The sequence below is a fragment of the Amyelois transitella genome, chromosome 6 (genome assembly GCF_032362555.1).
Source record: "Amyelois transitella isolate CPQ chromosome 6, ilAmyTran1.1, whole genome shotgun sequence".
Classification (NCBI taxonomy): domain Eukaryota; kingdom Metazoa; phylum Arthropoda; class Insecta; order Lepidoptera; family Pyralidae; genus Amyelois; species Amyelois transitella.
Genome location: NC_083509.1, coordinates 1353662 through 1380720, shown reverse-complemented (window position 1 = coordinate 1380720; position 27059 = coordinate 1353662). Strand labels below are relative to the sequence as shown.

At 35.5% G+C, this 27059-nt stretch overlaps 2 protein-coding genes across 2 annotated transcripts in view; one reads left to right on the top strand and one right to left on the bottom strand.

The window, feature by feature from the left end:
• The first annotated feature begins 9396 nt into the window (after window positions 1-9396).
• LOC106142828 (trypsin-3) lies at window positions 9397-13634 on the top strand. The gene is made up of 4 exons (XM_013344737.1): window positions 9397-9716; window positions 11314-11563; window positions 12442-12591; window positions 13482-13634. The coding sequence occupies exons 1-4, from the start codon at window positions 9397-9399 to the stop codon at window positions 13632-13634; spliced, it is 873 nt and encodes a 290-aa protein (XP_013200191.1).
• A 597-nt stretch (window positions 13635-14231) lies between these two features.
• The window catches only part of LOC106142882 (proton-coupled amino acid transporter-like protein CG1139), a 31720-nt gene continuing 18892 nt past the window's right edge, over window positions 14232-27059 (bottom strand). The window contains exons 4-10 of the mRNA XM_060944842.1: window positions 24803-24953; window positions 22261-22382; window positions 21718-21802; window positions 20580-20821; window positions 16846-17058; window positions 16143-16312; window positions 14232-14525 (exon numbers count right to left, since the gene is read on the bottom strand). Of these exons, the coding sequence (XP_060800825.1) occupies window positions 14287-14525; window positions 16143-16312; window positions 16846-17058; window positions 20580-20821; window positions 21718-21802; window positions 22261-22382; window positions 24803-24953 (1222 nt within the window). The 3' untranslated portion in view covers window positions 14232-14286. The remainder of the gene's footprint in view (window positions 14526-16142; window positions 16313-16845; window positions 17059-20579; window positions 20822-21717; window positions 21803-22260; window positions 22383-24802; window positions 24954-27059) is intronic.

Below are 27059 nucleotides of genomic sequence, written 5' to 3'. Positions count from 1 at the left end.
TATATTGAAGATTTTTGAGAAAATGTTAATACATACAGACATACATAAAATCACGCCTCTTTCCCGGAGGGGTAGGCAGAGACTACCTCTTTCCACTTGCCACGATCTTTGCATACTTCCTTCGCTTCATCCACATTCATAACTCTCTTCATGCAAGCTCGGCGGTTTCGGGTACTTTTGACCTGACCCTTTACTAGGACGTTCTTAATTTGATCAAGATACGTTCGTCTAGGTCTTCCCACTCCGACCTTTCCCTCCATACTCTCCTTGTATATCTGCTTTGTCAACCTGATTTCATTCATCCTCTCCACATGGCCGAACCATCTTAACATATCCTTTTCTATTCCTGTAACTACTACACACAAAAGTCGGAATTATCAAATTCCTATGATCAACATTACTCAACAGAACACAACAACTCTTTATTGCACTACAAGAAATTACTTGTAGTCGATGGGCTAGCAACCTGTCACTATTTGAGTCCCAATTCCATCACAAAGCCATACATACACAGCTGAACGTGACCTCTCAGTCTTTTCAAGAATGTTGGCTCTGTCTACCCTGGCAGGGATATAGACGTGACTATATGTATGTATAAGAAATAAGAAAATAAATTCGCATATGATTACTATTAAATATTGCAGAAAATGTTGACTTATTTATACCTTGAATATGGTAACAATATAGCTCTTAATTATCCAGGTACAGTTACGAGTTTAGATATCCTACTACTATTATAAAGGCGAAAGTTTGTATGGATGTTTGTTACTATTTCACGCAAAAACTACTGAACCGATTACCATGAAATTTGGTATGTAGGTAGCTGAAGACCCAGAATAACACATAGGCTACTTTTTATCCCAGAGTTCCCGCGGGATTGATAGGGTTTCCATGCGGACGAAGTCGCGGGCGGCCTCTAGTATATCTATATATTAACAATAAAACATACAGAACCTTTGTTATTTATTTGAAGATATCTTTCATCTTTCATTATAACTCAAATTTGAAGTATATTTGTAGTCAATAACATTAAATATATTATTGTCATTGATATGTATAGTAATAACACTTATGGGAGTTAATATTTGTTATGGTCAATTTATTCATTAGATATTCTCAGGGTATCACCCAATGTCAAAGAATATTATACTTTTATTTCAATTGCCATAATTTTGATAACTATTACAATATCAAACTATGGGCTATGTTCATTTCTTTTAGTAATAACATGCGTTTTTGTCTGTGAAGAATACGCTCATTTCAAAACTAATTATTTGACAAATTTGCAAAAAAAACACTATTAAATTATGCTGTTTAGGAAAAATATAATTTTGTTCAAGGCGAATCAAAAATTAACTAAATACATACATACATAAAATCATGCCTTTCTCCCTGAGGGGTAGGCAGAGAGTACATCTTTCCACTTGCCACGGTCTTTGCATACTTAATTCGCTTCATCCACATTCATAACTATCTTCATGTAAGCTCGGCGGTTTCGGGTACTCTTGAACTGACCCTTTGCCAGGACGTCCTTAATTTGATTAAGATACGTTCGTCCAGGCCTTTCCGCTCCGACCTTTCCCTCCACACTCTCCTTGTATATCTGCTTAGTCAACCTGCTTTCATTCATCTTCTCCACATGACTAAGCCATCTTAACATACTCTTTTCTTTTCTATAATAACTACATAAACCATCTATTTAAAAACTATGTTTATAATGTGAGCCGTGAAGTCGTGTGCATAAATTTGTAAAAGGGATAAATAAATAAATATATACGGGACAAATCACACAGATTGAGTTACCATCGAAGTAAGTTCGAGACTTGTGTTACGAGATACTAACTCAACGATACTATATTTTATAATATAATAAGTACTTATATAGATAAAAATCCAAGACCCAGGCCAATCAGAAAAAGTTCTTTCCTCATCATGCCCTGGCCGGGATTCGACCCCGGAACATCCAGTGTCACAGACAAGCGCACTACCGCTGCGCCACAGAGACCGTCAAATGCCGGAAGTAAATAAATTGGTCAGGCAGACGTAAACACCGGTCCCTACTCCCACCCCAGGAAGTGCTAAACACATACATACATATGGTCACGTCTATATCCCTTGCGGGGTAGACAGAGCCAACAGTCTTGAAAAGACTGAATGGCCACGTTCAGCTATTTGGCTTAATGATAGAATTGAGATTCAAATAGTGACAGGTTGCTAGCCCATCGTCCAAAAAAGAATCCCAAGTTTGTAAGCCTATCCCATAGTCGCCTTTTACGACATCCATGGGAAAGAGATGGAGCGGTCCTATTCTTTTTTGTATTGGTGCCGGGAACCACACGGCAAGTGCTAAACCGGGATAAAAACGCCAGAACGATGATGGACTCACTTAATATTTTACTACATGAATGTAATCCCTTTTATTACGCCCAGGGATTACGTACAAAACAGAGCACTGAAGGCTACTGCGCGTTTGTAGCCCTGTTTATAGAAACAATGAAATTGTATTGTATATTGAACTGGAATCTATAAGATATATACTTATACATACTTATTATATATACTTATATTATTATTATTATTCTGTAACGCACGCGTAAAACTGTCAAATAAATTCACATATTAGCGTATCCACATAATCCTTTACTAATATTATAAATGCGCAAGTCTGTTTGTCTGTTCCACTTTGGCAGCAAAACCGCTGAACCGATTCGAATAAAATTTGGTATGAATATAGTTCAAAACGCGCGTTCTAACAAAAATTGAATCTTTGATTGCGAAACTTGGTAGAATAAATTTTTCCCCTGCTGCGAATAATTAAATATATCTGCCATTGGACTTACTAACAGCCAATATTGTTTTAATCTGTTGGTTTGCGTGCAGTGAGCATTGCTTTTAACACGGCATGAATAAACAGTGTTTTACTACGAACTAAATAATTGCAGCTTGATATACAAAGAATAAAATGCAACCATGTCTGCTTCCATTAAGGGGAACATAAATATATGTATTAATGAACTATCTAAATTATTTTCGTTGTTGTCAGAGAGAAAATTAATTTATTTTCTAAAGAAAAGACAAATGACATTCCGAGAATGAGTTATGTTAAAAATATTCTTTTGCCCTTTAGAAAACAAGACGTTGGAGCGCTCATTAAAAAATACTGCCATTAAATTTTTTATAAATACCTCAAGCGGAAGGAAAAGAGGTTATTTCCTCTTCTTCTCTCTAAATATAGCGTTTATTTCAAATACTAGGTTTGTAATGTATACTCAAAAATTTCCGGACCGGTTTCAGTGATATATAAATAATAAATATATACGGGACAAATTACACAGATTGAGTTAGCATTTCAATAATCAATCCATTAAGCCCGCCAATTGTGCTACAAATCTGCATTTTGTATTTTGTACAATAAAGTACTCGTACAAAAAAAAAAATCCTACATGTTCCGACTCTTGCTTGACTGTTAGTTTTCCTTAACTGTTATTAATTTTACCTGTTCATATATTGTGTTTGGGAATGTATAAGTTTACAAGTAGTATAAATGTTTGATTTATGAATTTATGAGAAAAAGGGATTTAATATCGCATGCAAATATTATATTAACATGATTTATCTTCATCTAGAAAAGAGTTTTTATTACTTTCGTCTGGTGTTTTATTGTGTTAGTTTCATTATGTATTTCAATTTATGAGATTTTTTTTATATAACTAGCCTTTGCGCTGGGGTTTGCTGTTGTGGAAAATTATAGAAAAAATGTAGTCTATGTCACATCCGAAGATCTATTTTATATCTGTACCGTAAATTTCGTGAAAATCAGTCTTGTAGCTTTTGAGATTATTCGTTACTAACATACAAAAATGCAAAAATACAAATAATTTGCTCTTTATTAACAGTGTAGATGTGGATAACTTTAGTCGGCACTAGAAATTAATGATATAAGCGAACAGAGATGAAAAAGAAGCTGGTTTTTTTTGTTGAAAATACTTATTATTTTCAGTAAATATATATACATGTTTCCTACATACATGTATGTATACATGTATGTATGTAGGAAATATGTATATATATTTACTGAAATAATAAGTATTTGTTGTGTATGTATGTATACATACACAAAATCACTCCTGTTTCTTAGAAGAGTAGGCATGGACTACTTCTTTCGCTTCATCCACATTCATAATTCTCTTCATGCAAGCTCGTCGGTTTCGGGTACTCTTGACCTGATCTTCCGCTTGGACGTCCCGAAGATTACTTTGATATAGACATTTTGGCACGCTTGATAGAAACCATTCAGTTTTAAATTCACATACATAAACTCACGCCTTTTTCCCGGAGGGTTAGGCAGAGACTACATATTTCCTAAATTTAAATAGACATAAATGTCAAAATGTAGAATGTCCTTAGAAACCCTTTAACCGAAGGCTTATGCATCCTAAACAATAGGTGTCCTTGATTGCAAAACCTTGGCCGTGTGTCTGCATGTTAACCGTGGATTTCTCAGAAACCGTGAAAGTACCGATGACAACTTCATTTAAAAAACATGCTTGCTTGCGTAGTCCGGGAGCATGTATAACGTTTCGTTGAGTTCTTTATACGTGCTAGATGAATGCTAGTGGAGAACTTGTACGTTTTATCACTGTTTATTTAATGACGATCTTAAAAAATATAGGTATAAATAGCATTACGATATAATTATATCATTAAGTCAAATAGCTGAACGTCCTCCTTCTCCACAAGGGAAAAAAAGAAATAGTAAAAAGGCAAAAGAATCCTAAGTTTATAAGCCTATCCCTAATTCGTCTTTTACGACATCCATGGAAAAGAGATGGAGTGGTCCTATTATTTTTCCTATAGGTGCCCTATTATTTTTCCTATAGGTGCCGGTAACCACACGGTTAATATGTATGTTTATGTGCCTTTCCAGTATAGCTTAGATTTATAGCATTTGAATAAGAAAATGAGTAAAAATTCATAAAGATTAAGGGCGGACGAAATCACGGGCTAAACCTACTAATATTATAAATGCGAAAGTTTGTGAGTATCTCAGGATGTCAGTATGGATGTTTTTTACTCTTTCACGCAATAACTACTGAACCGATTACGATGAAATTTGGTATGTAGGTAGCTGAAGACCCATAATAATATATAGGCTAATAACATATATTTTTTATCCCGGAGTTCCCGCGGGATTGATAAGGTTTGCGGACGAAATCACGGGCGGCCTCTAGTAGTAACATAAATAAGTCTCCACCTCCTAGTCTAGAATACCCAATGGCCATTATGACAGCAAACCAAATTTATTCCATGTGGGTAATCTATATACGATACCTATTCAAATGGGGAGCCCATAAATAGTTGACATTCTGATCCTCGCCAGTATTTCATCTAATAGTGGACCTAAATCATGTTTTTTTACGTGATAATTACTTTGTTTGCTTTAGCTCATTGTATGGGTAAGTTGAGATTTCATTTGGGTCAGTATTTTGACCTGCTCTACTAATTGGAATTTAGACTATATTTTAAAAAGACACATATGGTCACGTCTATATCCCTTGCGGGGTAGACATAGCGATAATAGACTCGAAAAGACTGATAGGTCACGTTCAACTTCTTGGGTTGATGATAGAATTGAGATTCAAATAGTGACAGGTTGCTAGCCCATCGCCTAAAAGAAGAATCCCAAGTTTATAAGCCTATGCCTTTATCGCCTTTTACGACATCAATGGGAGAGAGTGGTTCTATTGTTTTTGTCGTATTATATTTAATATTCCTTTTATATTTACCCTTTCGATTCGATATGTGTTTTATTTTTTTGTATATTTATTTTTGTATATTTGAGAAAGCAGGTGTAATTAATCATGTTTGAGTAAAACTTTTAGTATGGGTGTTAATATTTTTAAAATGAACATAAAATCGCTGTGAAATAAATGGAAATTTAAAATATATGGGCCAAATGACAGAGAACTAAAGATTTCAGAAAATATAAAAGTTTAGTAGTATTAAAAGAAAATTAGTTGCTAATGCTTTTTAAAGGTATCTTCAATTAATTTTTACCTTTCTTGTGGTAAATTATGAATATAAAAGGTTGTTAATCTAAAACAAGATATAATTTAGAAATATACAAAAGGATTATTAATTAGACAATTAGTTAAAACGCAAATAATAATCAGTGCATTAGGTTAATTGACGTTAAGATAGAAATAGTAATAATGTTACTAGCCCATCACCTAAAAGAAGAATCCCAAATTAGCCATTCCGTTGATAGACTTTTATAAAATGCATGGGAAGAGAGAGAGATGGCAAACACTTTTTTTAACTTCGCCACCAAACCAGCATTTAAACTTGCACTATATGAATGTGCTCCTATTCCCTTAGTCGCCTTTTACCATTTCCACTGGATAGTGATAAAGTCGTTATTTTGAAAGTTCCGGAAACCATACGACAATGTGTGAAACTTTACTAAAACGCTTCAACATTTTATATAACAGGTGCTTACGAAGGAACTTGAGCAACTTATTTGAAAGCTCAAAATGCAATGTTCAAAGCGTTAGTTCGGAAAGCTCCTTATCGTTTCGTTAAAAACTTTCCTTTTAGCAAAAATAAGCGTAAATTTTAATCATGAACATTTAATCCTTTTTAAGGCTTTTTACTTACAATTTGATTATCTGTATTATATTAATAAAAAGAAACCAATTCATAAATATTGTTATATAATTTACTAGCTGTGCCCGCAACTTCGTCCGCGTGGAATAGTTATTTTGGGCATCATTGAAGCCCTCAAGGATGAATAGTTTTCCCCATTTTTTTCACATTTTCCATTATTTCTTTGCTCCTTATAGTTGCAGCATGATGTTATGTATATAGCCTAAAGCCTTCCCCGATAAATGGTCTATTCAACGCAAAAAGAACTTTTCAAATCGAACCAGTAGTTCCTGAAATTAGCGCGTTCAAACAAACAAACTCTTCAACTTTATAATATTAGTATAGATTTTATTATTTGTCTTCATTTATCTAAATACTAATATGTGTGCAGAAGAAAAAGAGCGATAACTCTTAAAAAGTCTTAAGGTAATGCTAGATGGCTTTATGATTGAACTGAGATTCTCGAATACTGAAACTCATTAGCCTTTAGCCTAAAAGAAGAATCCCAAAATATAAGCGTGTTTATTAGGCTGTAATCACTAACTTATGTCACAAAACATTATAATTTTCTAATCTCGTGGGTAACTGCGAATCATTGAACATAAGCCGTTGTCACAACTTCGTAAACGTGTCATGGGAATTAAACACGCTGGTAAAGGCATGTACACATTGGTCCAGGAACTGGCCAAGGCTCAAATTAATAACGTCTTATACTATAAATTTAGTGCCGTGTGGTTCCCGGCACCAATAAAAAAAAGAATAGGACCACTCCATCTCGTTCCCATGGATGTCGTAAAAGGCGACTAAGGGATAGGCTTATAAACTTGGGATTCTTCTTTTAGGCGAAACGTGGCCTATCAGTCTTTTCAAGACTGTGGCTCTGTCTACCCCATAAGGGATAAAGACGTGATCATATATACATATGTATGTATGTACGTACTATAAATTCGAAACGTTTGTTAATTATTAACTTACATCCCGGATTCGTCCACACCTCTCCGGAGCCCTGGACTAGGATCCTGGGTTGGACAATCCAAGTTTGTCTCGCCCTAATCTAGTAAATATAACAATAAAGTTAACAGGGGCCACTTTTGCCACATAGGTTAGGGTAGTTAAGCTTTACATAATTATGCGTGACCCATTATGCAAAAGAACATTACATACATACATATAATCACGTCTATATCCTTGCGGGGTAGACAGAGCCAACAGTCCTGAGCGGACTGATAGGCCACGTTCAGCTATTTGGCTTTAAGATAGATTGAGATTCGAATAGTGACAAGTTGCTAGCCTATCGCCTAAAAAAAGAATCTCAAGTTTGTAAGCCTATCCCTTAGTCGCCTTTTACGACATTCATGGGTATGTAGTAGTCCTATTCTTTTTTGTATTGCTGCCGGGAACCACACGGCACGACAAAAGAACATTATGCTCAACAATCATTATACCGTAATACGGTATGCTAATTTATATTATGGCTTAATTTTTTATGCTAATAGACAGAACCAGTTAAACTTGAAAATTCACAGTAGTAGGGCGTAAAACATTATGAAACGTAATATATTATGAAATCTATATTTAAAACATTCATTTAATATTTATTTCAAATTTTGTATAGGTATAAATATATTTATTGAGTTTGATCCCACAAAACGTTCTCTGTTAGACCCGATGGACGATTGGTAGATAATGCTTAGATTTGTATTTTGTACAATAAAGTAAAATAGTACAGCCGTGTTGGCCATATGTTTAGTCCAATATTGGCCCAATGTGAGCATTTAGGCGAAGTCAAAATACGGAAATCCTTTGCAGACGAACGATCGCCGCAAGTCAACATTAAGGATTCATTCAGCTCACCAAATGTTTGTCATTATTGCATTCACCCGGACCTTCGTTCTCGGGGGAAATTTGAGGAAATTATATCGGGGTACAATTTGACTGTGTGGAAATTTTGGAACAAGGTTAAAGACGTTATTCGGTTAATACGCGTTTCACTTTGTGTTAAGACAAGACGTTGTTTATTTGATAGTAGCTTTAATTACACGCGTTCAAAATTTTGCAGCTTATTGGATAGAATAAAATACATACATACATACATATGATTACGTCTTTATCCCTTACGGGGTAGACAGAGCCAACAGTCTTGAAAAGACTGATAGGCCACGTTCAGCTGTTTGGCTTAATGATAGAATTGAGATTCAAATAGTGACAGATTGCAAGCCCATCGACTAAAGAAGGATCCCAAGTTTATAAGCCTATCCCTTAGTCGCCTTTTACGACATCCATGGGAACGAGACGGAGAGGTCCTATTCTTTTTTTTTATTGGTGCCGGGAACCACAAACTGATTTGTGATAAAATTTTAATCAACTAGGTAATCTAGGTATTTGTTAACACTAATAATCTGGCTGAACGGTTTTGTCACCGCCAAAACGAGCCAAGCGATGCGCAAGAGCCTACTATTTCTCGCAAGATCTCGTCGTTTTTATTTTCATTATTATTCATGAATTGTTACGTGCCGTGTGGTTCCCGGCACCAATACAAAAAAGAATAGGACCACTCCATCTCTTTGTCATGGATGTTGTAAAAGGCGACTAAGGCTTACAAACTTGGGATTCTTTTTTAGGCGATGGGCTAGCAACCTGTCACTATTTGAATCTCAATTCTATCATTAAGCCAAATAGCTCAACGTGGCCATTCAGTCTTTTCAAGACTGTTGGCTCTGTCTACCCCGAAAGGGATATAGACGTGCCCATATGTATGTAATTGTTACAGGTCACAGCCCTATAATCTTGTCGGACAAAATCCCAGTGCATCCAGAACTCAGACCGGTACCACTAGGAGATCCCTTAATTATAGATCTGGACTCCATAATACTTGCAGAGAAAGTACCTTTGGATCCACATGATGTTGATACAAAGCCTGTAGTTTATGAGGATCGTGTCGTTGGTGGAAGGGAAGCAGATATAGAAGACCATCCCTATCAAGTGTCTTTTATCGTGAACAATTCTTATTTCTGTGGAGGCATCATTATCAGTGAGAATTATATTTTGACTGCTGCTCATTGTGCTCAAAAGTAAGTAAATAACAATTGTTTTAAAGGACTTTTAATTAATTTCGTAAGAAGTATAGTTACAAAGTTAGTTATTCGTCGTGAAAACTAAGTTCTATCACGTCGGGGTCACAGTTGTAGGAAGTATAGTTACAAAGTTAGTTATAGAAGGAGAAAAGAGGAGAGAAATAATCAGTTTAAAATTACTATATTATTGAACATAAAATGAAAAATATTTTACATATTTCTCTGACATTTTTACCTAACTAATAAAACTATGGCAACCGTTGCTATGGCGTATACCAAGAAGGTTGCCTACAAATTTTAAGTAATTAATTCCCTTATCGGTTTAATAGTCATTTGACGGCCTCTGTGGCGCAGCAGTAATACGCTTGTCTGTGACATCGGAGGTCCCGGGTTCGAATCCCGGCCAGGGCATGATGAGAAAAGAACTTTGTCTGATTGGCCTGGGTCTTGGATGTTTATCTATATTAAGTATTTTTATAAAATGTAGTATCGTTGAGTTAGTATCTCGTAACACAAGTCTCAAAGAACTTACTTCGAGGCTAATTCAATCAATGTAATTTGTCCCGTATATATATTAAAGTCATTGAATTACTCACATAAGTGTTAGAACGTTAAGAAATTTTCTTTAAGGGTTGGTAATCTGATAGAACGAAAGAATGGTTTAACGAGGGCTTAAGATTAGGTTTAAGATTTTAATTGGCTTATTCATCTTACTTTGCTTGCATTATTATCGTAAAAATAACGGCGATAGGAACCTGAACAATGTAACTTACATAATACAACATACATACATAAAATCACGCCTCTTTCCCGGAGGGGTAGGCAGAGACTACCTCTTTCCACTTGCCACGATCTCTGCATACTTCCTTCGCTTCATCCACATTCATAACTCTCTTCATACAAGCTCGGCGGTTTCAGGTACTTTTGACCTGACCCTTTACCAAGACGTTCTTAATTTGATCAAGATACGTTCGTCTAGGTCCCACTCCGACCTTTCCCTCCACACTCTCCTTGTATATCTTAGTCATAACTTACATAAATACGAGTATAATCACGTCTTTATCCATTGAAAGGTAGAAGAAGCCAAAAGTCTTGAAAAGACTGAAATTCCACGTTCAGCTGTATGGTTTAATTATGGAATTGAGATTCAAATAAAGCCCATCGCCTTCGGTAAATATTCATCAATGCCATTGCCACTGAGCGTGTTGGAGATTGAAAGTTTACTCGTATGTATTTATTTATGTACACAAAATTATATACAAGAGCATTTATTACAGTAATTCTAGTACAAAGGTCCTACTTATTTCAAAAGAAATCTCTTCCAGTAGACCCGTGAGAGGAGAGATGAATTTTGGGGCGGTATGACGCGTGTATAAATATCGTTTAACATATTTCACTAATACTTACATAATTAAACATTGCACAATTAAATAAATGACAGTACTTGTAAAAAGTCTTATCATTGGTCTTATAAGCTAATTGATTTGTAGGTATTATAGCTGAGCGTGGCCTATCAAGTTTTTCAAGACTGTTGGCTCTGTCTACCCCACAAGGGATATAGACGTGACCATATGAATGTATGTATGATTTGTAGTGTCGACCCCGCTACTGTAGTGTTGCGCGCCGGCAGTTCCTTCCGTAAGAACGGAACGGTCATTCCTATAGTTGAAGTGACTCCGCATCCAGAATATGACAATCCAGCTTTCGATAAAGATGTCGCCGTGATGAAGACTGCTGCGCCTTTAGAGTTCAACGAAAGAGTCCAGGCGATAGGTCTGCCGGATCTTGAAGAACCCGTGGATGACTCGGGGCTGGTATTGGTCAGCGGGTGGGGGCGTACGCAAGTAAGTTTATACATGAGTACATCACGACTCTCCTGTTTGGTTTCCTTCCACCCAAAGGTTGACTGGAAGATATTGCATTAGCGATAAGTCCGATAACCGATAAGCCTTTGTACCATCTCCGTCTTTTGTACGTTGTTGTTTAGTTTGTTTTACTCTTATGGTGCAATAAAAAGTTTTATCTATCTATCTATCTATCTCTCTTAAGGTGATCGAATTGTTAAGAAGTTCAGATTTAAAATTCAAGTAAGTTGACTTTGAAGTTTGGAAAGACAAACATTAATGTATCTGTTTGTATTTTTGGCAAATCCATGCATATTATCATGTTTTTGTGCCGTGTGGTTCCCGGCACCATGAGAAAAAAGAATAGGACCACTCCATCTCTATCTCATTGATGTCGTAAAAGGCGACTAAGGGAGATGCTTATAGACTTGGGATTCTTCTTTTAGGCGACAGGCTAGCAACCTGTCGCTATTTGAATCTCAATTCTATCATAAAGCCAAACAGCTGAACGTACCGATCAGTCTTTTTAAGACTGTTGGCTCTGTCTACCCCGCAAGGGATATAGGCGTGATTATATGTATGTATGTATGTAATCATGTTTTTAAATAGATCACTATTACCTACCTATTTACAAACTAGTTTGTAAAAAAGTAAAAAGAACCTAGTGTAGTAATTAATCTTTTTTGAGTTACGAACATTAGTTTTAATGCTAACCGATGCATATTCGTTGAGGTGAAACATCGGGAGGGAATCTGCATCATCTCTAGGAACTAAGTATAGGGCTAGCTCCCAGACTTCTGACTAAAATTAGATATTTTATGCTTGCTCAATAGCTATATGCTCAATTTTTTTTAGTCATAAAGTATTTTTTACTATAGCAAGGCGCTCCAACAATACCTGAACGTCTGATGGAGGCTGAGTTACCAGTGGTCTCTCATTTCCGATGCATGCTGGTCTACTACAGCGTTTTGACTAAGAATATGCTCTGCGCTGGCAATTTCTTCTTAGGGGGGAAAGGAACCTGTCAGGTTGGTACATACACACGGCACCAATAGAAAAAAGAATAGGACCACTCCATCTCTTTCCCATGGATGTCGTAAAAGGCGACTAAGGGATAGTTTTATAAATTGGGATTCTTCTTCTTTTAGACGACAGACTAGCTACCAGTCACTTTATATAATTGTCAATTCTATCAGTGAGCCAAATAGCTAAACGTAGCCTCAGTATTTTCAAGACTGTTTGCTCTATCTACCCCGCAAGGGATATAGACGTGATTATATGTATGTATGTATTATGAGCGTTAAGCTAGTAATATCAACACGTCACGATATCCTTCGAGATCATGAATCTTCCATCTACGAGTATATGTATGTAAGTACGTGACTTTTGAGACTTGTGAGTCTTACGTAAACGTCGTGAGGGATAAAGATGTCAATAAGTGTAATTAAAGTTCGCAGTGTTCATAACTGACTCCATGAGACTGCAACTATTAGGAGCGAAGAAATAATGGAAAATGTGAAAAAAGAAAAGGGGGAATATTGTTCATCCTTGCGGGCTTCAATGATGCCCAAAATAACTATTCCACGCGGACGAAGTCGCCGGCACAGCTAGTTCTTAAATAAACTTTCATGCAGTTGTAATTAAATAATATATATAATATAAGTTAATATATACGGCACAAATTACACGGATTGAGTTAGCCTCGAAGTAAGTTCGAGACTTGTGTTACGAGATACTAACTCAAACGATACTATATTTTATATAAGCTACTTAAAAAAAATCAACATCCAAGACCCGGACCAATTACAAAAAGTTTTCGGGATAGGGATTCGAACCCGGGACCTACGGTGTCACAGACAAGCGCACTACCGCTGCGCCACAGAGGCCGTCAAACTGATGTCTCTAATTCTAATTGCAGGGTGATTCTGGAGGTCCAGCTGTGCAGAACGGTAAAGTGGTGGGAATCACCTCATTTGGCAGAGGTTGTGCACAGCCGCTGTCTCCAAGTGTGTTCGCCAAAATATCAGCTCCGACAATTAGAAATTTCATTACAGAACATACGGGTCTTTAATAAAATTAACGTTTTGCAGATCACATTAATGAAGATGAGCTATTTTACTTGCCTTGTAGAAATTAAGCATTGGTAGAATGACATGTTTTTAACAATGATATGAATAAATAATTTATTTTTAATTCTGTTTTTGTTTTCAACATACATACATACATATGGTCACGTCTATATGCCTTGCGGGGTAGACAGAGCCAAAAGTCTTGAAAACACTTAATGGCCACGTCCAGCTATTTGGCTTAATGAAAGAATTGAGGTTTCAAATAGTGACAGGTTGCTAGCCCATCGCCTAAAAAAGAATCCCAAGTTTGTAAGCCTATCCCTTAGTCGCCTTTTACGACACCCATGGGAGAGAGATGGAGTGGTCCTATTCTTTTTTTTTTGTATTGGTGCCGGGAACCACACTGCAATTTTGTTTTCAAATTCAAAGAAATGATAATTAAAAAACCTATTGCAATTATTGTGGTTGACAGATGCCGTCATTGTGTTACTTTTGATAGTACTTTCAGTGTTCTGATTCTACAAAATTTGTAATTAAAAGGAGCTAAAATTAAAAAAAAACCGTAATCTCTTTAGCAAGAAACAAAGCCAGCATCTTATTAACACAAATATAATTAACTTACACAAATTATGTACAACGATCACAAGTTATCTATCACAAGTTCTCAAGCATTGCAATAATGGAGTACGCAACCCCTGATACCATCGCTACCAGCGAGAATATGCTAAGTAAGGCATTCTTGAACACTATCCAGTTGCATGGTCCCAGGTCCTTGCCCCATCTCCAGATGGTCTCAGTGACAGCTGGGAGCAGCAGGCCCAGGATTGAGAGGCATACAGCACCGACCAATTCCATGAAGAGTTCTAGTCTGGGTATTGCGCATGCGATGCCGACTGGAACAGGAAATGTTTCTAGTAATTATAAATATCAATAAATATTATATACTAGCTGTGCCCGCGACTTCGTCCGCGTGGAATAGTTATTTTGGACATCATTGAAGCCCTCACGTATGAATAATTTTCCCCGTTTTTCACATTTTCTTTCCATTATTTCTTTGCTCCTTATACTTGCAGCATGTTATATAGCCTTAAAGCTTTAGCCTTCCCCGATAAATGGCCTATTCGACGCAAAAAGAATTTTTCAATTCAGTAGTGCTTGAGATTAGCGTGTTTAAACAAACTCTTCAGCATTATTATAAAAGTATAGATACGGGTTAAGTAACACAGATTGAGGGAGCCTTGAAGTAAGTTCGAGACTCGTGTTATGAGATAATAACTCAACGATGCTATATTTACTTAATTAATTTGGATTCAGAGGATTCCTCAGAGGATCGAGGATCCCGGCCATTATTTTTTTAGGGGGAAGCCCTATTCGTACCTATTATTTAATTTTACCCATTTTCCAATAGATAAAGAACCATGAAGAATTTGTTACCTTTATTCGATATATAAACTGGCTTTAATTAACTTTCGAGTCTTTTAGTTAAAATTCACTTTGGTAAATGAAGATTCGTGTTACCGCTTTTACCTAGTAAGTAACAAGCTTTTTATTGTTAGAAATTAGCAAGTTTTCCACCGAATTCGAAGTTTCTTACTGAATATTTAAAAAAATGGAAAATATAGCTCTATCTTCAACATGATTTATGCATTATTAACAAACTGGAAAAGTTTTTACGGCAGCTAATTAATTATGTAAATGCTTTGAAACAAAAATAAGAGAATTTTTGTTTCCTATATTTATAGTACACGTAATAAGTGATGTACCTTTGTATATTATTAATACATACATACATACATGTAATCACGTCTATGTCCCTTGCGGGGTAGACAGAGCCAACAGTAAAAAAAATAATTTCGTAAGAAAGTAATCCCCACTTACCATAAAATTTCTAAGACCTATTTATGTTTCAATATAGTAAGTATTGTATGAAATATGTTATATGTATGTTGTTGATTCAATAAAGATTTAAATTAAATTGAATGTTTGTCAAATAACTAATCTAGAATCAGATCAAAACATTTTCAAGGTTTCAACATCTTACATTAACAAGATTTCAATCGTTTGATGTCAGTTCAAACTCGCTCAAATATAAATAAATCATTTGAATGGTTTAGCAACTGTGTTTAATCAAGCATATTCAGTTAACTTTTATTTGACCTTTGTTCTAATAGAATTTATTCAGAATACTATATCAAATTGAATAGAAATGTAACTTATATTTTGAAATGTTAATTGAATTCAAATGTGCCGTGTGGATCCCAGCACTAATAAAAAAAAAGAATAGGACCAATCCATCTCGTTCCCATGGATGTCGTAAAAAGCGACTAAGGGAAAGGCTTATAAACTTGGGATTCTTCTTTTAGGCGATGGGCTACCAACATGTAACTATTTCAATCTCAATTTCATCATAAAGCCATACAGCTGAACGTGGCCTTTCAGTCATATCAAGACTGTTGGCTTTGTCTACTCCGCAAGGGATATAGACGTGACTATATGTCCTTTGAACTTACCAATAAGAAGAGTTCCAGCCAGTCTTATCCCGGCGATAGCCACCCTGTGTCCTCTCGCTGGAATCTTGTCCTGTACTTTCCGCCAAACCACATCAAATGGGACGTAGTATATTAGAGCGAATGACAGCATCATGACGCAAGCCACCAGTATCTTGGCGACTTGGGCCAGACTGAAAAAGAAATACGATTTTGAAAATAGAAGGCAAAGAGATGATAAGAACATCTTGTAAAGTCATTCGGACCTGACTGAAAAAAAAATACGATTTTGAAAATAGAAGGTAAAAGGATGATAAGAACATCTTGTAAAAATCGTTTGGGCCAGACTGAAAAAAATATACGATTTTGAAAATAGAAGGCAAAAAGATACTCAGAACATCTTGTAAAAGTCATTTATAAATAGAAGGTAAAGTTGTGGTTTCCGGCACCAGTACAAAAAAGAATAGGACCACTCCATCTCTTTCCCATGGATGTCGTAAAAGGCGGCTAAGGGATAGGCTTACAAACTTGAGATTCTTTCTTAGGCGATGGGCAAGCAACCTTTTACTATTTGAATCTCAATTCTATCATTAAGCCAAATAGCTGAGCGTGGCCTATCAGCCTTTTCAAGACTGCTGGCTCTGTCTACCCCAAAAGGGATATAGACGTGACCATATGTATGTATGTAGGTAACAATATTATTATTGTCACATAAAACTAAACTTACATTTCATCCTGCGGTAAGTTGAGTGTCAAACTCCCCCTTGCCTCCTCTCCATACTTCAAGTAGCCCGAGAAGCCAACAAAGCCATACAACGCCACGACCGTGGTCATTGCAATGTTGAGCACCCCTGGACAGCCCAGGAACTGCTGCGGTTTGATCATCTCGTTCTCCACTGGCATCACCACGCCGATACCCTCCATTGCGAAAAGACAGGTGCTGAAAATTATATACATATAGGTGTAGGCAACTTTCTTAGTATACGCCATAGCACCGGTTGCCATGGATTTTGTCTAGATAGGAATAATTTTTATTGTAAAATATATACTTAATTTTATGTTCAACAATATAGTAATTGTCAACTGATTATTTCTCTCCTCTTTTCTCTTTCTATCTTCTGCAGGAATAACTAACTTTGGTACTACACTTCCTACAAAAGGTATATATCATTCTTCTGGCGATAGTTCGGGTTTAGTATTTCTCAGTCACTATTTGAATCTCATTTCTATCATTTTCTGACTACATATAAAATATACTAGCTGTGCCCGCGACTACGTGGAAGTTATTTTAGGCATCATTGAAGCCATCAAGGATGAATAGTTTTCTCTGTTTTTCTTCACATTTTCCATTATTTCTTTGCCCCTTGTAGTAGTAATGTGAAGTTATATAGCCTAAAGCCTTCCTCGATAAATGGTCTTTTCAACGCAAAAATAATTTTTCATTCAAACCAGTAGTTCCTGAGATAAGCGCGTTAAAACAAACAAACTTGTCAGCTTTATAATATTAGTATATATGTATGTATATTTTCCCTTGGGTATTAGGTATAAGAGACGATTAAGGGAGTAATCAATGGCTAGCAGCGCCTCCTATGCTGGTATGATAACATAGTTCAGAATCAATAGACACTGTTCACCAACGCGCCTGCCCAGCGTGGCTATGTGTAAAATCCCCCCATTTTTGGGGAGGCCTTAATCCAGCAGTGGACTACAGTACAGTACAGTGGACAAGAATACAATAAGGGTTGTGAAAGTACGTTTTTGTGTACATGAATAAATAAAAAAAATTAAAAAACAAAATATCCTTTATTGATGATTGATGAATTCAAAAGTTATTAAAGTAACGCGTCATTATTCGGGCCAATACTTCTACGCAATATGCCCCAGATTTTCGAGAGGATTGGATATGCTTTCAATACGAAGAGACCCTTTGATGTCAACATCAATCATCGATGTGTGATATAAAGTCGGAAGAACCCGGGATACATGACTACTAAGGCAGACTTATGGACTTTATTACGGCGTTCATTTTTAGTCTTTAGTCTATGAGTGTACGAGTACATCCATACATATATATATAGTCACGTCTATATCCCTAGCAGGGTAGCCAGAAGCCCAACAGTCTTAAAAAGACTGATTGGCCACGTTCAGCTATTTGGCTTTAAGATAGAATTGAGATTTAAATAGTGACAGGTTGCTAGCCCATCGCCTAAAAGCTAAGCAGCTGAGCATGGCCTTTCAGTCTTTTGATAACTGTTGGTTCTATCTACCCGCAGGGGACGTGATTATATGTTAAGTTATGTTAAGATTCAAAAATCACGTCTTTACCCCTTATGGGTAAGACAGAGCGAACGGTCCCCAAAATACTTAAACGCCATGTTAAGCTTGATGGAATCGCAATGAATAATCCTTTATACTCGTACCAACCTTTTAAAATTAAGTTTTTTCGTGATATAATTAATTGACCAAGCTCCTTTCCGAAATAATTGAGGGCACAAGCTTTTTCCTTAATAGACTTTTACAATCTATGAATTGAATTAAACATTAAATAAAAATACCAACCTTATAAAATTAGGGATCCCAGTAATAGAGTTGTATGTAGTAAATATTAAAATCATTCTATTAGCATATATTTATGACAAGAGAGTTATGAAAATGAAGTAAAATGCACCCCACGCTTTTTACTCTGATTTAAATTGTTTTGTTTATAAATTTAATTTTGTTATAATTTTAATCCGAGGTAATTACTACTACAACTGACTATAACTGATTGTTCGACTTGCTACTACTGAATTCCTTTGTCATTAATTTTTATTTTCTATTTTTTAGTTTGATTAGCAATAAAAGCGTAGTTTTTTAGTTTTTTTTTAAACTATTATTTATTTTCTATTTTTTAGTTCGATTTGCAATAAAACGGGTAGTTTTTTAGTTTTTTTATACAATTATTTTTTGGAAGTTAACACTTCTGGTATAACTATCTTACTAGAAAAGACTTTCGCAACCATGCGCCCATCGCCGGAGGTTTTCACAACTAACTTGCTTAAAGTTATATGTGGCCTGATTGGATTAAATCTCATAATATTCTCATCATCATGATTCTTTTTAAGGTGATGGGCTTGCAACCTGTCACTATTTGAATCTCAATTCTATCTTAAAGCCAAATAGCTGAACGTGGCCTATCAGTCTTTACAAGACTGTTGGCTCTGTCTACCCCGCAAGGGATATAGACGTGATTATATGTATGTATGATGATTGTTAAACCCAGTTGAAAAGAATTTTATAGTGATAAATCACTGTTAATAATATTTATGACTATCCAGCAAACGTAATAATTTTCGATTGTGGCCTTGCCAGGAATCAAACCACAAGATTAAGAGGCAGATTGATACAGGAACAAAAATATTTCAAACATACCTCCACTGCCTTTACAACCAGGAACGCAACAAAGTTTATCTGAAGACATCGTGGCACTTTTGTTGTAAAATCTGTCTTTCACAAAAACAAACACAAACTTGGGACTCCTATCTCAAATAATAAGGTACTTTTTACAGGAGTCCTATCTCAAAATATCTGCACAACACAGTAAACACAGTCAGAGTCCAATCTCAGATGATAAAATCACACGAATATCCGGAAGAACAAAGCTCGACTCAACGGAAGATTCCAAACTCCAAATAACGACAAGTTATCAGCACAAAACAAAGTGCAAATAGGTAAATACATAGGCACCGGTAAAAAACAACAGAAAGAAAGTTTACAGGTGTTCGAATCGAATTCAATCAAAACTTACTGCAAAACTTATTTGACATAAATAAACTGTCACTCATTGTCCAAACGAGTATTACAGTGTTGCTATTATAAATAGGCAAAAGATACCTAATGTTAATTCAAGAATTGCATTAATATGTTAAATACGTATTAAATATCGCAAAGTTCTGTAGGTAGTAACTTTATTCTTGTATTATTGTAAATTTAGTTGTTCAATTTTCATTTATTACTTTTGTTTTATTACTTATATATTTTTTATTGTTTTAAAATATTCTACTAATTCTACTATTGTTTCTAATGGTAATTCTAAATGGAGCAATGCGATGAAATAAAGAAGCCTCAGGTTAATAGTGACATTATATGGAAATATATTACATCTCTTTTTGACTCATTATACGTCAGAACTTCTTGGTTTCTTGTATGGAGATTACTGGCACTGGTGCTATCTCAGTCTCTCTCACTCTCATACGAAGGATCTAAAAATGAATTTATTAATCCTGGCAGTTTTAATAAGGATAATGAGAAACTCTTATCAAAATATTGCATTGTCATCGGTCCTTGATACGTGTGCAAAGTTCCAAGTTGATCAGACGTTTAGAAATCAGTGAAAATTAAGCTCAAAGATTCCGTTACAAACATACATACATACATACATACAACCCAAGCTAATAAAAGCGTAGTAATAAAAATACCAACCTTATAAAATTAGGGATCCCAGTAATAGAGTTGGCTATGCTTCTTTCCGAAATACTCGGGGGGTCTCTCAGGCAGTAATAGATGGATATCATTATGGACCCCAACCACACGAAGTTGGCGAGGGCCGAGAAAGGCACCAGGTACTTCAGCTTGGTGATTTGGGTGAGTGGCACGAGGACCACCAGGGTCAGGGCGCAGAAGATGTTCACCGACCATGATGGACCGCCGTATTGGTTGGAAATCTGAAACAGATTTGGTTCTCATTTTATTTAACAACTAGCTGTGCCCGAAACTTCGCGTGGAATAGTTATTTTGAGCGACATTCAAGGATGAATAATTTTCCCCTTTTTTTTTTTTACATTTTCCATTATTTCAGTGTGATGTTATATAGCCTAAAGCCTTCCTCGATAAACGAACTATTCGACGCAAAAATAATTTTTCAATTCGAAACAGTAGTCCTTAGATTAGCGCATTCAAACAAACAAACTCTTCAGCTTTATAATATTTTATTGTAACTCAATGACAGGTGGGCAGATACGTGTAGGTAATAGTAAAAAAAAAAGAGAAAAATTGCTTTTGGAGTCAGATACCAGATTGATTTGAAAATTGAATTCAATATACAAAACTTCAATACAGGCTTACAAATTTAGTCTTTTTCAAAATTGAGACGATTGTGCAGTTCTTGTGTAGCACATGAAAGTAATTTCTGTGCCAAATTTGGTCAAATTGGATCCTAATGGACCATTCCTTAGTTTGTTATGTTACATGCAAAGATACAAATCATACTTTTTGCCATATTAGGTAATAATGATGCAGCTTTAAAGTCGGAAATAAAAGTTTTAACTTACTTATAAGCGACATTCTTTTAATTGTATAAATTTATGCCGTTGCCGTGCGGTTCCCGGCACTATAGAACAGGACCACTCTATCTCGTTTCCATGGACGTCGTAAAAGGCGACTAGGGGACAGGCTAATAAACTTGAGATTCTTCTTTTAAGCGATGGGCTAGTAACCTGTCACCATTTGAATCTCAATTCCAACATTAATCCATAAAGCTGTAGGTGGTTTCCTGTCTTAGCGAGACTGTTGCCTCCGTCTATCCCCCAAGGGATAAAGTGATAATATGTGATATGTTTACCTGTCTGAATGATTCAGCAATGACGACAACGTACACACAGCAGGCTCCCATGTGAGTTAGCGCCAAAGCCCAATCTGCTAACTCTCTGAAAAAATTATAAGTTTCTTATTAGAAAAAGTAAAACAAAAAAGATAGCTATAATATTTTTTTTATCAAGTCTGAAATTACATCGTCCCATTATAAAAAATCTTTATGGAGTATTGAGATGATGATGATGAGATTATTATCAAGATATTTTTTTAAACGCATTTTTCTTGTAATCATTTTGTATAATAACATTATCCTCTGTTACGGTTTAGGTAGAATACAAACTAGTAGATGAATTCGTACTTAAAATCATGTCTTCATAAACGGGGTTGACAGAGTCAATAATAGTTTACAAGACTGATAGTTATGTAAAGTCAAAAAGTGACGGAAAATAAGGTTGATCAGTCATTTTCTTGCGCTGAATTCTCGAATAGTCAAAGAAATACTAAAATTTCTATACAGCGACGAAATTAAGTAGGGTTGATTCACCTACAGATTTCTACAGTGGTCACGTACCTAGCAAATTTGGCGAATTTCCTCACTGGTTTGGGTCCGTTCTGGAAGACTATTTCGCAGGTGTCCGCGTATCCTAAACACGGTCGCTTGATCTCAATGCACAGTTGTTGTGATGTTTTTACCTGAAAAAAAAAAAAATCATTATTCAAATTCAAAACCATAATTCATTATTATGGGACACTTCATATAACTTAATAATTGGTTTCACAACGTTGGTTGACGTCAAATAAATTACTTAAAACTAAGTTTACTGCCGCTTCCAAAGCGTCAGTGCAGAAGAAGAGGTAACAAACTGCACTGCGGAATTTTCTTCAACAACGAGAACTTCACAACTATCCAAACTTGGAATAGAAATGTGGATTTATTAAAAACATATTATTAACAACTAGCGACCCGCCCCGGCTTCGCATGGGTGCAAAATTATAAATGTTATTATACATAAAAACCTTCCTCTTGAATCACTCTACCTGTTACAAAAAACCGCATCAAAATCCGTTGCGTAATTTTAAAGATTTAAGCATACAGACAAACAGACTAAAATAGCGTTTTATACTATGTAGTGAGATGAAACTTTTGGTTTTTTTTTCAATGGAGCTTTTACAGCTGTAGCTACTATCATTTACGATTATATGATATGATTCTTTCAATTACCTGGTTGACTAGTTGACCGTTGTTCATTTCTTTTTATGTCATACTATAATGAACTATTAAAAATTTTGCAAATACTATACGAATTTTACATGCTAAAACTTTAGGCTTTCATGACGCTTAGGATATACAATATGAATGACATAAACGAAATTTCTAAAAAATTACAAATTCAAATTACATTAAAATGCTAAAATTGGAAGATACCTTAAAACTAAGCTTTAGCTGTAACTAAAATCTCTCATTTATCTCCTAATTATTGGGCCCCAGTATTTCTATGAGAGATGTTGAACCTACTTACTAATACAACCTTATTTTATAAATTGTGCGTCAACATTATAATCCAGCGCCGTGTTAATCGGTTTATCAATAGACCCGTTTAAGCTCATTCCAATTTGTTCATGCTTCAATACTCAACTAAATACTCTAAAGCCGAAATATTGTTTGAATTTCAAACAGGTATTTTCGGTACAATATTATAAATGCCCTTTGAGCGCCGCATCGCCTGCGTTATGTCTAGTTTTGTAAAAAAAATCCACGGGATTAAAATTTTCACGGAATGAAAGTTTCTAAAGCGTGTCAACGGCACCAATAAAAAGGGATAGACTTATAAACTTGGAATTAAGGCGACGCTCTAGCAACCTGTCATTATTTGAACCTCAATTCTATTATCAAGTCAAAGAGCTGAATGTGGCCTATCAGCCTTTTCAAGACTGTCTATCCCGCAAGGAATATAGACGTAAATATATGTATGTACGTATTAAAAATTTCCTATATACTTCTTAGGACTTTGAACTATTTGTTCGCAAAATTGCATGAATACTGGTCAAGCAAATGCAGCTTCAACAGGCGACAAAGAAAACTAACACTTTCCAATTTGTAATTTAATGAACGAAGTATGGATTCTGAGATTGAAAATTAATTATATTTAAAAGCTTTTAAATTGTCCTTTATAGTGTTCCTTTGTATAAAGTTTGTTTTATCAAATCAGAGATACTTATAATGGTCGTGCTAAATAATAATTCAAATAATAATAAGGTAAGATAAATCACAGATGTAAGCTACATATTCTGAGACCCTCTTTCTTAACTTTTCATACATATATATAGTCACTTCTATATCCCTTGCGGGGTAGACAGGGCCAACAGTCCTGAAGAGACTAACAGGCCACGTTCAGCTGTTTGGCTTTATGATAGAATTGAGATTCAAAAAGTGACAGGTTGCTAGACCATCGCCTAAAATAAGAATCCCAAGTTTAAAAGCCTATCCCTTAGTCGCCTCTTACGACTTACTTCTTAATTTTGAGATCAATAATATGTCTAAATATGCCAATAAGGTCACGTAACTTAAAAAAATAACAATAAAATATTTCATTACATAACTTTAACTATACACCTTTGTTTATTTGACATAGTTACAGCATGTTATGTCTAGTAATTGTCATTGTGCAACTTGCCTCTTACTTTCTATGAGGTCAACGGAAAACTTGCGTTATTGTGAACGATAATAGCTATTTGAGTTTGTAGGTTACTGTACTTATGTAGCTCTTGGACTATGTAACTAAGATGTCACCTCCAAAAGCATATTTAAAGAAAATGTTGTTGTATGTGACAGCTAGCATATTTTAGCAAAATATGCTAGCTGTCCCGGCAAACGTTGTTTTGTCATATAAATAAATTTAAATACTTTCTTGTTAAAAAGAATGTTAAGGTAGGACAACCCTTATCACTAAGGGGCATGAAAAATAGGTGTTGGCCGATTCTCAGACCTACTCAATATGCTCACAAAATTTCATGAGAATCGGTCAAGCCTTTTCGGAGGCGTACGGGAACGAACATTGTGACACGAGAATTTTATATATAAGATAATGCCATTTACATATATATGTACTTACTAAGATATGTATGACATGTCCACATATAAAGCCGATGAGGACAGTCCCAATGCTGCCGACCAGCCATCCAGCATTTCTGAAGGCCAGGGGCATCGCCAGCACTCCCGACCCCAAAGAGGCTTTCAGCAGGTGGGCTAAGGCTCCGAAACTCCTGGAAAAGAATCGTAACAATGAAATATTTAGTCATACAGTTGAAAGTGGCTATCAAAACTGCTGGCTTTGCCTACACCGTTATTATATGTAGATGACTATCAATAATGGTTTGGTGCAATGGTAATGTTTTAAGTCTCTTAGACAAAAAGTTCCAGGTTCGATCTCAAGTCGGGTCAAGAAAAAAAAGCAACATTTTATAGTTTCTTGGTCTTGGATATTGATAATAAAAGTAATAACACATGATTTTTCAAAATACTTTCGTATCTTCTTTTGTTTAGGTATATAGGGGTTTGTGTCGAAAAATTTGAGATTTTGAAAGAAAATTATGGGAAAACCCATGATTTACTTATGAGTAATTACGCCGCAATGAGTGTACCGCCTAACGAATAGTTAATAACTCGAAAAAATTTTTAAGTACTAAGCAGGAGTAATAATAAAATAGAAGACTTATCTTAATACCATCAAAAGATGTCAACCTGCTTTCATTCATCCTCTCGACATGACCAAACCATCTAAGCATTTCCTTTTCTATTCCTGTCACTACATCTTTCAAGAGTACCCGAAACCGACGAGCTTGCATGAATAGAGTTATGAATGTGGATGAAGCGAAAGAAGTATGCAGGGATAGTGGCAAGTGGAATGATGTGATCTCTACCTACCCCTCCGGGAAAGAGGCGTGATTTATGTATGTATGTATCAAAAAATGATTTTTGTTATTTCCCAACAAATGGTTGAAAGGAATAAGACACAATTTGGAACAGGGCAAAAACCATTTAATTGTAAATGTTAGCAAGTCATTTGTTTTTATGTAACCATTTCCACAAACGATCACTCTTCCCACACGTTAGATAAAGCTAAAACAACACAAAGCCAACAAAAGTAATGACCTGAAATTATTTTTCATCTCCATTGAGTGTCATAAGCAGACATATATTGTTGTACACAGACATATGTAGATATAGATAGACCTCGCGAGTGTTTCTACCTCGTGTGTCGAATCGTGTTGAAAATTGTGATCGATGGACCGATTTTACGCCTGTTCCATCAATAAAATGTTGTTATCGTCATCTGTATAAAAATGTTTCGACGTGCTGTATTGCATTTAAAATTGCTTGAAATTATGGGTCTAAATAAGATACATGCAGCTTCGGTGATATTTCCTAAAAAAACAGTTTCGGGAAGACAGAATGATATGACTATTTAAGATCTAATTATAATAAATCTAAGTGTAGCGGTAAAAAAACAGAAATCGATTGGGTAGTTTTAAAGATACTACCTACACAAAAAAATACAACATTACCTCTATAATAACCTCTAATTGAGAAGAGATTTGTAGATTAAGTAGATTTCGCCCCGCTGACTTTACAGTAAACAGAAAATTCTTGATTTTCAAACAGATGACTAAACTTAAAATATCTATATACACTATACAGGCATGCGGTGTCTCTTTCATTTTGGCGTGTTGAGAACACCTTGCACGCTCTGCTACTAAGCTTTGTGGCCTGGAATCCGCTTTCCTCTTCTTTTTTTTACTTCTCACTACTTCAGTTCTGACATCATTGCTATATGTTTTGCGACGTCAATCCAGGTTTTTTACTCTCCTGCGGTCCGCTTGTATGCGGTATCTAGCTAGATCTATGTCTGTGGCAGTAGGTATGTCTGGTGACGTGAATGTTATGGCGAGTCAGCGGCCCGTGAATGATAAATGATTGAGATTTATCTCGTGCGCAGGGGTCTGTTGTTCAGTGCCAACCCGCAGGTGATTTTTATTTATACAACTTTAATTAGAACAATAGCGATGACATGTGCTTGAATATTTATAAGAACAAAAAATGTTTTTTTTTTATGATAGTTCCAATACTATATTTGTATAATATGTTTTAAATAATCTCAAGTAATCAAACATTATAAAAGTAATTTTTTTTTAGAATAAATTTGACAATATGTGATTATTACAATTTCTCAATAATAATTTTAATATACCTACACTGCAAAGTAAAAAAAAAATTATTTAAGTTAATATTATTTATCTCAATTCTATCATTAAGTCAAACAGCTGAACAAACGTGGCCTATCGGCCAGTCTTTTGGCCAGTCTTTTCATG